Source organism: Wyeomyia smithii, chromosome 2, assembly GCF_029784165.1.
Source record: "Wyeomyia smithii strain HCP4-BCI-WySm-NY-G18 chromosome 2, ASM2978416v1, whole genome shotgun sequence".
Lineage (NCBI taxonomy): Eukaryota > Metazoa > Arthropoda > Insecta > Diptera > Culicidae > Wyeomyia > Wyeomyia smithii.
Genome location: NC_073695.1, coordinates 14,950,612 through 14,965,453, shown reverse-complemented (window position 1 = coordinate 14,965,453; position 14,842 = coordinate 14,950,612). Strand labels below are relative to the sequence as shown.

General features: G+C 41.7%; 2 protein-coding genes across 2 annotated transcripts in view; one reads left to right on the top strand and one right to left on the bottom strand.

Annotated features, from left to right (window-relative positions):
• LOC129722412 (mucin-2) overlaps positions 1–10,940 on the top strand; it is a 67,699-nt gene extending 56,759 nt beyond the window's left edge. The window contains exons 2-5 of the mRNA XM_055675825.1: positions 5,227–8,862; positions 8,919–9,086; positions 9,153–9,517; positions 9,596–10,940. Coding sequence (XP_055531800.1) covers positions 5,263–8,862; positions 8,919–9,086; positions 9,153–9,517; positions 9,596–10,646 — 5,184 coding nt within the window. The 5' untranslated portion in view covers positions 5,227–5,262 and the 3' untranslated portion in view covers positions 10,647–10,940. The remainder of the gene's footprint in view (positions 1–5,226; positions 8,863–8,918; positions 9,087–9,152; positions 9,518–9,595) is intronic.
• A 171-nt stretch (positions 10,941–11,111) lies between these two features.
• Positions 11,112–12,330, bottom strand: LOC129722414 (mRNA turnover protein 4 homolog). The gene is made up of 3 exons (XM_055675828.1): positions 12,118–12,330; positions 11,653–12,057; positions 11,112–11,594 (listed from the first exon to the last, which is right to left on the bottom strand). The coding sequence occupies exons 1-3, from the start codon at positions 12,143–12,145 to the stop codon at positions 11,173–11,175; spliced, it is 855 nt and encodes a 284-aa protein (XP_055531803.1). The 5' UTR covers positions 12,146–12,330; the 3' UTR covers positions 11,112–11,172.
• Positions 12,331–14,842: the final 2,512 nt, after the last annotated feature.

The following is a 14,842-nucleotide window of genomic DNA, read 5'->3' as shown; positions in this document are numbered from 1 at the left end:
TGGCCTAGGTCACCGGATGTAGGAAATATTCCTGAGTTCCGGTAGGCATGTCAAATCTGCAAATTTTTGGATGGATTTGGTAATGGGTTACCTGATAAAAATGCTTATTCGCATCATTGACATAGATGACAAAATCATTTCTGAAGCGAATGGTCCATCAAGATCCGGAATCGGCCAAGAACTCATCAAGAAATGGCTATTTTTCATCCGGAAGTCCTCAGAAGAACCTTTACTAGGGGACATTTACGTTTTTGCACCAAATATAGCGTGTGACACCTCTATCTTCAGGATTTTTCATCAGAAATCTTTCAAAAGACATATTTTTGAATATAGGCTTCATTGGCAACTTCCGGAACAACCTGGATGCCCCGAAGGAACTCGTAGTGAGGGAATTTACATTTCTGCATCAAAATATAGTATGCGACACCTCTATCTTCAGGATTTTTCATCAGGAATAATCCAAAAGATATATTTCTGAATACAGACTGCGTTGGTCACTACAGGAACAATATAAATGCCCCGGAGGGACCCGTAGTGGGAGAATTTACATTTCTGCATCAAAGATAGAGGTGTCACACGCTATATTTGGTGCAAAAACGTAAATGTCCCGTACTAAAGGTTCCTCTGAGGACTTCCGGATGAAAAATAGTCATTTCTCGATGAGTTCTTGGCCGATTTCGGATCTTGATGGACCGTTCGCTTCAGAAATGATTTTGCCATCTATATCAATGATGCGAAAAAGCATTTTCATCAGGTAACCCATCACCAAATCCATCCAAAAATTAGCAGGTTTGACATGCCTACCGGAGCTCAGGAATATTTCCCACATCCGGTGACATAGGCCAGATCTGAGGTCAGAAAATGAAACTCCAAAAATTTTCCAGTTCAATGGTGTTCGAATTATTAAAATCGAATAACATTTGGCAAAGCTACATCATTTCGAATTTCATCAAAACTTTGCCTATACTACTTATTTTGACTATCCCCTGTACATTAGAGGCACCAGGAATGGTTAAAAAACTATAATATTTTTAAAGCAACTTTTTTAAGCTGTAGGGCAATCGCGGTTTATATCATAGTTTGAAGACGCATTCGCGCTTTAAATTACAGTAATCACCCCCCGATTTTTTTTCATTTTTCACCCGATTTAATCGTCATATAACATTTTATTAAAAAAAATGTTTTGGTTCAATATTCTAGTACTTTTGCACAACTCTGTGTAGAATAACATCATTCTACCTATGTAGTTCAGATTAAAAACTGTTTTATTTTGCCGTTTTCGTGCGATTTATTAAAGAGTGATTCAAATGTTAATAATAGCCATAACGTATGGTCGGAGAAGTTTCAAGATATTTTGAAACGCATCTTCTAATATATAAAGATGAGTGTTGGATAGAAAATTTACTTTCCCATCAGATTGAGGAAGAAGCGCAGTGTCTTCAGCAAAGTTTTTGATGATCTCAAAACAAGAAACTTTGTTGAAGGCATCATGTTTCTATTTCCTACATATTACAAGATTTCACTAGAATACTGCTCTCTGGTCAGTTATATGAAAAATAGGTGATTGTTTGAGTACCTTAGAAAATAATTCAATACCACAGAAAATGTTTTTTCAGTGACATGAAATAGGTATGACTCTAATAGCACAGAATCTTAGCTTTATACAAACACTAGTACCTAACCCAAGAACTAGTAGTGAAATTTGTGTTTCATTTGTATGGGAGCCTTCCCTTCCAGAGCGGTGCGAACCACCATTTCTTGCTCTGCAAAAATTCAGCACGTCAAATTTGATTCCATTTGTTTATTTAGTTCTCGATTTATGCAGAAGTTTGTGTTATGTTTGTATGGGAACCCTCCCCTCATAAAGAGGAAGGGGTCTCGAACTATTTTAGTCACTTTTCTCAGTCCCAAAAATCCTTACATACAAATTTTCACGCCGATCTGTTCAGTGGTTTCCACGTCTATAAGATCCAGGTAGACATACTAGACTGCACTTTTATAGGTTTAGATTTCTTGTAGTCATTTAAATCACAATTTTACGTATTGGTTCAGCATCTTCAATAGAAATATAGTAATAAAAAAAATCCTGATTTTATCACTATCCATATTTCATCACTCTAAACAGCATCAGAGGGGGTGATAAAATCGGGTGATCACTGTGCTTGAGAAAAGTCAAAACAGAGACGACTTACGATAATAAATACTATAAATAAATTAAAAAAAACTTCATCAGCTCAGCAACTTTTGGTTGGGAAGTGACGGTTTCATTTACACTCGCTACCGTAATTATATTTTTGTTCAATTTCCAATCTGGATCATCGGCTTTATATCACAAACTTTAAGTTGAAGCTTTAAAGTATATTATAAACGTATGTTTTAACAAAGTGCAGTACCGTGCTGGATCGAAACATGTTTGTACATGTAACTATCATATGAATTTTCATTTTTATAATGCTTAAAACTGACGAAAAACATCAAGGTGTACGGATTTCGATACTGTACGGGTTTCGATCCACCACGGTATGGTTTGACCATCAATTTTCGAAATTTTTCAAGAAATCAAAATATCAAGACATTTTTTTTTCCTATTGTTATTCATCTTAAACCAGCCAAGAATTAGATTTATTTATTTTTTCTTTTATAATAATATTTTGCTGCCTTGCTATAAGGCGCTTTCTCGCGCACAATGAAAGTGGACAAAAAAAATCTATCTTGATTTTCGTTCACCAAAACCTCCAGACCTCAATTTCTTCGAGCTCATCTGGTTCATCTACTGTTTACTTTCGACCCCCAATGGGATCCGAATCAAAACTCTTAAATATTATTCAAATTTCTTGGCCACGTCACATTTTGGGTCGATTGCTGAAATTTCTAAGGTCAGATCTAACAAATTAAGAGTTCTTGTTAATGACCCTACTCAGGCTTAAAAATGCTTCTCACAATTTTTTTACTCGTATACATTCTGTTTATGTTCGAGCCCGAGTTGTGGAAATTGATGGTATTGTAACCGGTTCTAACTTATCTATACACTGTCTTTCAACTAAAGGACGCCCTTGGAGATTTTAAAAGACCATTTTGCGGGTTCTGCTCTATTATCTCACATATTAATTCACAATGTTCTCGTACCTGTTTGTTTAAATATTCCACAAGGCATGAATTGTGTGAATTGCAAAGAATTAGGCCGTACATCTTCCTACTGTTGCAATAAAAGCCACCTAATGCGGCTAATGTGGTTAAAATTATCTTGATGATACTTGCATTGCATAGAATGAACAATGTTATTATTGTTGTGGAATTAAGCATGCACTTCTCAAGATGTTCTTTACTATGACTTACTAGATGTACTTTCTATGACCAAGAAAATGAAGAAAGTTTGAGTTAGTAAACCAACAATACACAAGTATAAACTCTTTCTGTCCAGGAAAAACTTGAAAACGCCATTAAGAAACAGGAAGAATCAGAACTCTATAACACCTTAATTGGTAAATCGCGTATAAACTTTTTCAAGAAAGTGATGCCACTGATCCAGTGTGTTTGTTTCTATTTTGTACTGCTTCGAATACTTTTTTGTATTATTCCATATAATTTATAGTCATAGCTCACGTCAGTTATGCTTTTCTCGAGCATTTTAGCTTCTTCAATCGTTTTATTGCATAAGCCTATAGATTATCTTTTCCTCCGTTACCTTATTGTGTTAAGATTTCTATTTCACTTTTGCAAAACACTCTTATATCATTGTTTTTCACTTGTTTTATTGACCATATTAGGTTTGTGGAACAATGATTATTGTCCGTTTTATGTCATTTTTATCTTTATTTCACATCACAGGAAGGCGGTAATTCCTTGTGTAATTTGGAGCTTTATTCATTTTATTGCTATTCCTCTATTTGCCTTTCATATCCGTATTGACTTTTCGTTGCAATTTCAAGCATAATCTCGATGTATATTAGTAATGATGTTCTATCATTTGTTACTTTGTTATGAGAAAATTATTTTATTGAACATTTCAGTGTGAATTGGTAAAAAATAGTTTTTAAACCAGGAAAGGTTCGAGAAAATTTCAATCTTTGCGATGGGTTTTGATTTTGTTTTCCGGCGAAAAAGCAGCAAAATTTTGAAAAATAGAGAAAAACACGAAACAATATAAAAAATCGCTCGAAAGTGCCCTTTTGTTGTCTATTTAATAAAGTTAAAATGAGTAAAATTTGCACCATACCTTTTTATCGATTCCGAACTCATTTGCTCGCCTTTCATATCAGTCTATCAAAGTACATTTAATAGCCATCTAACGTTAGTTCAAATTGAAATGATTATGAGTTCAGGTTGCAAAAGTAATTAATCAGCTCGTGACCAACCACTTTCGCTGTTTCCCGTGCACCAATGGAATGACGTCACTTCAAACGTTAAGAGCCCTTTTCCACGGCAGGAGGAGACTCTTTATCGCACCCAAAGCGCAACCTTCATGCCACAAGGCAGTACACAACCTGCCCCAACGTCTCTCGTTGCATTTTATTATGATTTGTTACAAAAACACTTTCACTCCCACATCTGCGACCCAGCGGCGAAAAAGCACTGGTGGGACCCGCGGTGGGTCGTGGTATGACCAATCGACGAAACCGGATCTTTTGCTCGCGATCGGTGCATGATCGCATTTAGGGTGAAGTAAAAAAAAATACGAGCGACAAGCGGGAAGTTTCGATCCGCTTCCTACAGGCGGCAGCTAAAATAAGATCGCTCAGAAAAGGCCCCTTTCGAAATATGTTACTCAATCTTCTCGGGACCGCCCCCCAAAGGTCCAAAAACACTTTCGCGAAACATACTTGCCGATCGGGCCCGTCGATAGGAGAAATCGGTGAACATTTTTTCTGCAAAAATAGGCGACCGAGGCTTGTGTGCATACCCGTTAGCCGTTTCAATCATGTGCATTTTCATTTTTCATGATCTACTTAATACGATTTAGACGCTCACATGCAACAGCAGATGCAACGGAGAAAATCAATGTGCGCATCGATTGGCTTTTCCCTTTGGTTGAAAGTAAGGGTTTTTTCGCTGTTTTAAATTTAGCATGGCGAATAAAGATGAAGAGAGACAGGAATGGCACGGTCTATTGAACATGAAACATGTAAAAGTTGAACGAAAAGCAAAATAGTCGCGTGCACAAACAATACATCAGATTCGTAAATGATCAACACTCTCTTTTCTCTTTCTCTGCTTTTGTTTACACAGAGTTTCCTGCCGCGATCCCCTTGCGGGTGAAAGAGAATGGCGATAGATGTCGCCAAAAGATGCTGGTATCCGGTGTTGGCCTTGGTACTGAACCTGTCCTACCTTCACGCTGGCGAACGATGGTCACGCCAGCTCACGGAGTTCGGTGGCGTACCAGGCAACGATTGGATCCCCGTAGCTCAACCTTGCCCCAACTGTCGACCAGGAGATCGACAAGCCGGTGCCAAGGTGCTTAACTATTTCGATAACACTGGCTTTCTAGGCAACGACAATAGTGCCCAACCGCAACATCACCATTTCACCTACGTAAATCAGCAGTTTCCGGGACAGTCCAGCCGGTTGTCATTTCCTCCGCCTCCGGTAGCCCAACCGCTGCAGCAGGATTTTGAGTCTGCCTTCAACCAACCGTTTGGAAATCATCAATCGTTTCTTCAACAGTCTCCATTTGGAACGATACAATCCATCCAGAGGCATCCAGTTCCACCGTACAGTCCACCATCGCCAGTGAAGGACACACTAGTCCAGGAGAAGCCGTCCATTGTAGAACAACAATCGCAGTTCCCTTTCCCACTAGCACAACAAACGCAACGAGGCCAAAACCCGCCTGGTGGTGGAATCTCGCAGGAAGAAGTACAACTACTTTACGTTCCGGTGGAAACTTTGTACAACCAGAAGCCCGGATCCGCAGAAGGAGGTAGATTCAACGCCTTTCCCCAACCTGTCAGTGCATCGATCATCAATGATTTCTATACAGCCGCTACGACAACGTCCAAACCACGAACAACCAACACTCCTTTCACCACTAAAACCACAACGACTGCTCCTCTCGTCACTAAACCCAAACCAAACCAGCCTCCACTAGCAATGTTCATGTACAACGACGAGAAGCAGTCCAAAATCACAATCTCCGATGCTTTAGGTAATCTGAAAAACGTAAACCAAATTGCGGTGATAGACAATCTGAGCAAAAATCTTCCCAAAGTGTTCATCGGTCCCTCAGGTCTGGCACCTCCTAAGGGATACTCCAAATTCGAACTCCCGTACCTGTCCAGTATCGATCAAAGTCGGTTCGAACGAAAACTGAACGACCTGCCCTTCTTCGTGGCCCCACTGAGTTACAAAACTCCCAACGGATTCTCAAAAATTCCACTGCCAGCTCCTCACGTAGGATCCGTGATTGTACAGCAAGCCACAAGCAGTCCAGCGAGCAATTATTACCGCCAACCAGAAAACATAGAATACTATCAACCATCGACCCTGAAGTTCTCGGAAGCCACCACAAAACCTCCGATCACACTACCTTCCAGCAAACCTCAGTACGACTCGGATCATTACACGTCGCCAACCAATAAACCTACCACCGACAGAATCAACTATAGTCGAGCGAACACCCAAACTCCCCAGGAAACCTACCGACAACCACAAAGTGACCGAGCGCTCTATACCCACTCACCGTTCAACAACGTTAACAATCAACCCAATCGTCACATCGTCAACGAAGAGTACTTCAACTTAGCCAAGACCAAAAAACCGACCACTCAAAGTCCGACACCCAGTTACACCCCGAAAACATACAAGCCATTCGAATTCAAACCCATCCCTGACCTGAAGATTCCCCTCTTCGGCAACGTAGATGAGCAGCCACCAACCTACCCCACTCCGAAGGCGGCTACAACAACCGAGAAACCTTACAGTTCCCGTCAGGAAGAAAACCGCGTAAAATCGAACTTCAAAGAGGAAAATTTCCGCGGCCGTCGACCCTATGTTGCACCGACCACAACCCAACAGTACGAGGAAGACGAAGAAAGCACTGAATCGGTCGGAGCTAATCGCGAGGAGGAACACTTTGTGCACAAATTCAGACTTGTAGACTCGGTTCGTCCGCAAACCACACAGCCACCGAAGTCCGTAGTAGACAATGGATTCTTGGATTTCTTCAACCAGGAACCTCATGACATGCTGAAAACCATTGTCGGTACCAATGTCCCTAGCGGAGGACATCAGATCATTCGAAATAATTACTTCACCCCGAACAACAATGAAGAGCAACCGAAGCAAAAGTTCGTTAGCACGTACTACGTTCCGACAACGACTCAGTCAAGTTCGAGAACAACACCCACCACAACTGCACCTCCAAAAACAACCCTCGACAACTTCTTTAAAGATTTCGAAGAGAAGAGTAAACTGTACGCCTCCGATCGTCCACGGTTTACGCAAAAACAGACCCAACCCGAGGACCTGACCTACAGCACGGATCCGTTCCGGTACAACGACAATTCTTACATCAACAAGTACCGATATGAGACGAATACAAACGGTGAAACGCACTATCCGGTAGAGGTAGTAACCACCCAAGATCCAATTCGGTACGATACGACTAGTGAAGCTACTTTTGAAACCACCCCTGCATCTAATAAGTCCTATAGCATTCCATCGGAACTACCACCCATCAGCGCCAACCTTCCCGGGTTAGTAAACTCACTCATGGAAGACGAATGGTCTCCCCAGAAGAACAACGAACAACAAACGAACACTGCAGCCCCGACAGGTCCAACCACAAGGAAGAGCCACTTCAGAAAAACAAACTACCGAACCACAACACCGTCAACGGTGACACAAGAGCCTTACTATACAGAAGTCACCACACGACGCAGTCGTGGAAGACGTCCAACAAGCAGCACTACTCACAGCGATTCCGCCACTCCAACGCGCTCTACAACCATCAACCGAAGCCGCTCGCGGTACGTCCCGTCCAGTGAAGAGCGAACAGCTTCGCGGGGAAGGACTCGAACTCGTGTACAAAGCAACTCTCGTGGCGCAAAGGAAGAAGAAAACCTCGACTATCAGCGAGATGTTCTCAAACAGAACTATCCGGTGATTCGAACTTCTTCGCAAACTACAACAACCACAACTACTGCTGCCCCACCACCAACAACGAGTACCACAACGACCCATGCAACGACCATGCCGCTTACCTATCAGCAAATTTACGAAGAACAAACCGAGCGTCTGAATCTTTACCCTATGACCCAAACGGAGCACATTCCAGAAGTTCCGCTCGTCGAGGAAGTATCCATCCCCAGAAAGGAATCGTCCGTATTCACTGAAAACTACGAAGCTGAAGTAACGAGTCCGTTCGTTCCAACCACCATTCGCCAAAATGGACGCGAACGCGAACAACACCTCCAACAGGACGAAGAATCGATACGGGTACTACCGGTCAATCATCAACCGGCTGAGCTGCATCGTGATGTGCCAGTGAAATCCGTTGAAATCCAACGAGATCAGCATTCCGTCTACAGTACCAGACGACAACCACCTGCGCGACAAGAAGAACCAGCGACCACCACCCACGTATACCAGGAAGATGAGCAGGACTTCCGCAAAGTGGAAATTACCCCAAGGCCACGAAGACCACTGTCGCGACAGCCCGTTTACTCACCAAGGACAACTACAGAGCGAGTGACCACAGAACGTACGACAACTGAATCGCCGCGTGGATCGTCACAGCGCCGGCCACCATTCATTAGGCGTCCTGGACGTCCCACGTACACGACAACCACTGTTCCGACGACGACGTACTCGAGCCGAGGATTTTCTGGCGATGATGAACAGCCCACGCAAGGAACGTTTACCGTAAGTTACCAACGGATCGTACGTAGCCCATTTTCTTACATTTGCGTTCTCTTTAGGTGCGTCCGAAAACTCGCCAGGATATCCTCCGCAATCGAACACGCCGCCCTGTGACGACTACCGCGGCGCCAACCACAACCGCTTCTCCAGAGCCTTCGGTCACTAGAGGGTTCGCGAGAACTAAGGAACTTCGAAGGGGGTCTCCCACTATTCGATCAAGACAAGAAGTACGACTCGAAACATAAAAGAGCCAATTCCTGTTTTAATTTTAATTTATGTTCATGATATTCTAGCAACAACAATCAGAAAAACAGACCGAAACGCAGACCCAAACGCCAAGATTCCGCATACGGGAGCGAACTCGCTTCAGTCTGCAACCTCAGGAGAGTCAATGGTCCACAAAACTAGCGCACAGCACGTTTCAGCCAGTTCAGAGTGTAGAATTTAGAAGCAAGAACTACAATGGAGAATACCACTCGATCGAGCCGGAGCCGGAAATCGTTACCGCTAGCCCCTATCGGCAAGCGGAGGAGGACGTACAGTACGTTAACGTTTCTGCCAATCTAGCAGGAGCACCAACTGCCCCGTCCGGGGTAATAACGAACGAAGTTGCACTAAGCCAACTGCCACCGCAGGCCGAGGAAAACGTTGACGATAGGTTGTTTGATTCGATGGGGGATCTTCATGCTCCATGGTAGGCAACAAGAAATAATTCTGTTTGTTTATTTCGTTTTAGCAATGTGCCCTCATTTGCCGAACTTCTCAACGATGTGATGAAGGAATACATCGACGACCGTCAGGAACCGGAAACGGAAACTAAACTCGTCGAAAACGAAGTCGTAATCAGCGATGACAAGCCACAAGCGGTCACCGCATCGCTGCGCAAACACAATAACAACAACGGACAGGAGAAGAAGTCTAGCTATCTACGAAATGGGTTCAACTTCCGGAAACGAAGCCGCGCACATTCGGTGGAATCGTTCGAAACGGCTGAATCGCAGCACATTAACAGTCACGCATTCAATTCTGCTGGTTTCAACTCGTTGAAGAATGTCGAGAAAGCTGAACTCAGAGGAAGGAACATCGAAGATGAGAGCAAGGGAAGCAATTCGGCGATAACACTAGATAGTACTGCGGATCATTCACAGACTGTTGTAGAACAAACACTTCCAGAAACTACCGTTGCATCACAACCAGAGACTACAACCCTAGCGATTGCAGAAACTACACCCGTCATAGAAACTACGTCTATTCTTCCGACAGAAAGGGAAGCCACTACTCCACCTCCAGCCATAGACAGTCAATTTGCCGAAGAAGAGCAAGTATCTACTGAGCAATTCTACAACGAAGAAGCTGAACCAGCCCAAGAAGTTCCAACACCAATCAGCAAAGACGCAACCAATCAAGGCATCTTCGCGGATGTAAAGAAACAGCTGTCAGATCTATTTGCAATGGCCGAAAGTGACCTAGAAACAGAGGAACTCGATGACGATGACCGACTTTCTCCTTTGATGATGGGCTACCATGGGGCGGAACGTGTGACCACCACAAGTACAGTCGAACCAGATGTGGTCACATCCACCACGACGGAGCTGGTTCCAAGTCAGGACGCAAGTAGCGTGGATACGACGGAAACCTCTCCAGCAATTCAAGTTGCCACGGGCCCAGTGCCCATTCCCACATCTACGTCCAACGGGATCACACACGAAACCGAAATCTGCTACCGAGGGCGTTGCATCAAGACGGACGAGAAAAAGCCTAAAAAGAGCAAATTTAAACCAAACTAGTGGGTAGCATTGTTTAGTAGGCTTACACCGAAGACCCCAGGCTATCTCAAGGCACGTCACATTGTAAAGATTTGTCCAGGCGAGCTTGCTTTGCCCCACCCACCCCTGGGAATAAATTATATGCCATCGAACGAGAGAGATTCCGTGTTCGCTGTAAATGGCCTTGAGGTAAACGGTCTTCATCCATTACTCTCTGTCTTTTAGTAGGTAGTGTTCTTTTTTGTAAAGAGAAACGTGACGACTTATTTATTTGTAATATATAAGTGTAGAGGTTAACAAATAGAACGATGGAAAAACTTGCTTCGGACTTATCAATTTGGGAAGAAATTCGGCATTTGCGCTTCATGCCCAGCCTTCTACTTAAACATGCCTTTTTACCAAAAATCAGGCAATAAAAAGTAGTATCTCAAGAAATTCTAAGCGATGATATTTGAGAATATTCGGACGTTTTAATACGCAACCATGGATACGAAATGTACAGAAAATAACTTTATCTTCAAGAAACAGTAACACTAACCTTACATAACTATTCATCATCCTCATTACTTTCGTCGTCGTCGTCGTCATCCTCATCGAGTTCCATTCCTTCGTCATCATTGTCATCGTCCTCACTCATATCCTCATCATCCTCCTCCGCCTGTGTCGTCTGCTTTTTGGCTGACTTCTTATCCAGCACTTTTTTCGTCTTTTTCGTCACCTCTATATCCCGCTTGTTGATCTCCTCGAAACCATTCTCCTTGGTGTAACAGCAATTGATGACAACCTTGAATTTGGCCAAAGGCTTTCCCAGCAACTTGAGAATCCTAGCCTGCTCCGGAGTGAGTACTTTGCCTTTTTCACAAACTGTGAAATCTTTATACAGCGTCACGATACCCCGTTCCAGTTTTGTCGGCAAACCCAGGGAACGAAGATGAGGCTCGATAGCGTGTGAAAACTCCTCCAAAGGACCTGAAACGTAAATGATTGATTAATTTGAAATGTTTTTTAAGATTAAGTTATAACTAACCCTCCTTCAAGCGCACCGTCTTTGAGGCCCGGAACCCACTGCGAGCAAACTCATCTGCCGAATACGAATCAAACCACTCCAGTACGGTTTCCTTCGTTTCCGAGGTGAACAGCAGGCCACACTGGCCAACCATATGCTCCCGCAGCTGCTCCAGGTCCTTTCCAAGCTTCGGATCATCATCACCATCTTCACTGACAAAGTTTAAGCCCAGCTGCATAACCCGGTTTTTACCGAAGAAAAAGCGCGAATTCTTCCACGCTGTCCGAATGTCTTTAAGCTTGGTGTTTCGCATGTTCTGTACCGAAAAGAGGAAAATGTTCGCATACTTCTGCCGGCACTCCTGGATGTCTTCGATGATCTGCTGCTTGTTGGAAAGGCCCTTCCGTTCCGTTTTGGTCAACGAAACTGTAAAGCGTGATCTTGGTTAGCCAATGCGGCAAACTTCGCTAGCAATATACACCTTACCTTTCTTATCTCGCTTCGATTTCGGCATTTAGTCGATTTCTGTATACTGTAGGTTGATATGAGGATTAGATTTAACTATTACACCTATATTTTGCCAGAAATTTTGAACGAATTCAAACAGCATGCAATCTATTTATTGTATCCGTTGTAAACACACATGGGTATACTTGACGTTTAGGTTTGCCGCATGTGACAGCGGGTGCTGCTACAGGGTGATTCACAATAATTGGAACGAGTTCACGCTAGAGCTCACGCAAAGAAATGAATTTTAAATTTAAGAAAAATTTAATGTTGGTTCAATTTGCAATTCAATGCTAAACTAATGCGATGGATTTGAACTTTTGAACTAGAAAAATGATGATAGATTTTTTTTTTCAAATGGGGGTTTGTCAGTAGCCGTTAGTACCTTAAGTATTTATATTTAATAGGGCCGATACAAACTTAATTTGCATTTTATTCACACCCCCTTCCCCCCCTCCCCCTTCACAAACAATGAAAATTGGAAGGGTTAGAAAAAAAATCAAGCCGTTTTGTTAATACTAGGAACCATCAAATATTACATAACACGGAATTTGGCAATTTTCAATACCCACCCACCCTTACGTAACGCAATTTCACATGTTTGACACAAGCAAAGTAACGCTTCGTCGAATTTTGTATTTCTGAATATCCATCCTTAAACTTTTTTCCCACCGCAAAAATACATATGAATGTTGCTCGGGCTCACCGTTCATATATATTTCTTGCTCTCAAGGTAATCAAAGATGTGAATCATCTGAGAATTTCGGAGTAATATTGAGTAAATTAAAGTAACTCCCAAGCATAAGAGTAACTCAGATAAAAGTGAGTAAATTTGAGTTTTTCTGAGGAAACGTAAAAAATAAAGAGCAAATCTGGTTAACTCTCGTGTCTTTGAATATCCATCCTTAAACCTTTTTCCCACCGTGAATATAAATATGAATGTTACTCGGTCTCACCGCTTTTTTCTTGTTCTCAAGGTAATGGAAAATGTAAACCATCTGGATATTTCGGGGTAATATTGAGTAAATTGGAGTTACTCCCAAGCATATGAGTAACTCAGATAAAAGCTGTCTCGCCCCTCGTATTTTTCACTTTATCCGATTTAAGATTTTCAAGACAGGTGTCGTTAGTGTTTCAACACATACATAAGACATACGTAACACTCAGGAAGAAATCTTCCAAAAAAGTTGGTACAAAATGAACTACTCGAATGGTACCACACCCTGAATAAAATCACTGTTTGAGTTGTTTTTGAAGGCAGTGTACCTGCGCAGCCCTGCATTTGTTTCGTTCCTTCTCGAAAAATGTTGCATTGATTTTGTTGAAAACTTTTTGACAATTCCTTATGGGATTTTCTTTGGGGCTCGATAAAGCCGAGACAAAGGAAATTCATGTTGTTCATTATTACTCGAGCAGTTTGACAGGACGAGGTACGGAGTACTATGGGGCAACGTGTACCAGAGAAAAACGCCAGTGTTACGTATGTCTTATGTATGTGGTTTCAACGTGTTTTGATTCAAATTTTTACACTCGATTTTCAATTTTTTTATATGAACATGAATGTCTCTTCTCTGTGTTATTAGCGTCATCACATTTGATTTAAATGATATTTATTTGGAAAAATTTCTACGTACTTTTTTGGGATTCTTTCAAAATGAATGTGATATGAAAAATTTATTTCTCAAGATCCGATGAACTTAAGTGAACAAACGATTTTATATATTTTTGGAAGCAGAATATAAAATAATAATCTGCGCAGTTTTACACACTAATGAGTAAATTAAGGCTCAATTAACCCTTGAAACCCCAATAATGTTCAAATAACTCTGATTTTGAACAATAACAAATAAAAATGTTCAGCAAGAATATGTGTTTCGGTACGACTAATAACGTTGTAGAGGATTAAAACACATACATAAGACATACATAACACTCAGCAAGAAATCTTCCAAAAAAGTTGGTACAAAATGAACTACTCGAATGGTACCACACTCTGAATAAAATCACTGTTTGGGTTGTTTTTGAAGACAGTGTACCTGCGCAGCCCTGTATTTGTTTTGTTCTTACTCGAAAATAGCTGCATTGATTTTGAAAATAACTTTTTGACAATTCCTTATGGGATTTTCTTTGAGGCTCGATAAAGCCGAAAAAAAGAAAATTCATTTTGTTCATTATTTGTCGAGCAGTTGGACAGGACGAGGTACGGAGTACTATGGGGCAACGTGTACCAGAAAAAAATGCCAATGTTACGTATGTCTTATGTATGTGATTGAAATATGTAGAAAATCTTGAAAGGAAAAATTATATCGAAAATTATGACTTGAGTGAACTTTTCATTATCCTTTCACGCGTCATAATTTTTATAGCGTCACGCGGACGCTATAATGAAAAAATCGTAATTTGTTACCTACGCTTTTGACAACTCTGCTTACGTCAGTTTGACTCTTCATGTATTTCGCAAGGAAAACAATAAATCTGGCAACATTAGTGTTGCCAAAACTCCAGAAATCACGAAACTGTCGTGAACAGAGAGTCTCGCAAATTACGCCTTTATGGTGCGTAAAAAGCTAGAATAATAATCTATTTATATCTTTTAAAATATAAGAGATAGAAATTTGACATCAACAAAGTTACTAGACAAAACAACTGTCTCTAAGATACTGGTCTATCTCACTGTCCTAAAAAAAATCTTCATATCACTTTG

Bases quoted from the DNA above. Each gene is read 5' to 3' on its own strand.
- LOC129722414 (XM_055675828.1), bottom strand. From the start codon at position 12,145: ATGCCGAAATCGAAGCGAGATAAGAAAG. The intron at 12,058-12,117 runs GTAAGGTGTATA...CACGCTTTACAG, and splicing joins ATCGAAGCGAGATAAGAAAG to TTTCGTTGACCAAAACGGAA. The intron at 11,595-11,652 runs GTTAGTTATAAC...TTTACGTTTCAG, and splicing joins GACGGTGCGCTTGAAGGAGG to GTCCTTTGGAGGAGTTTTCA.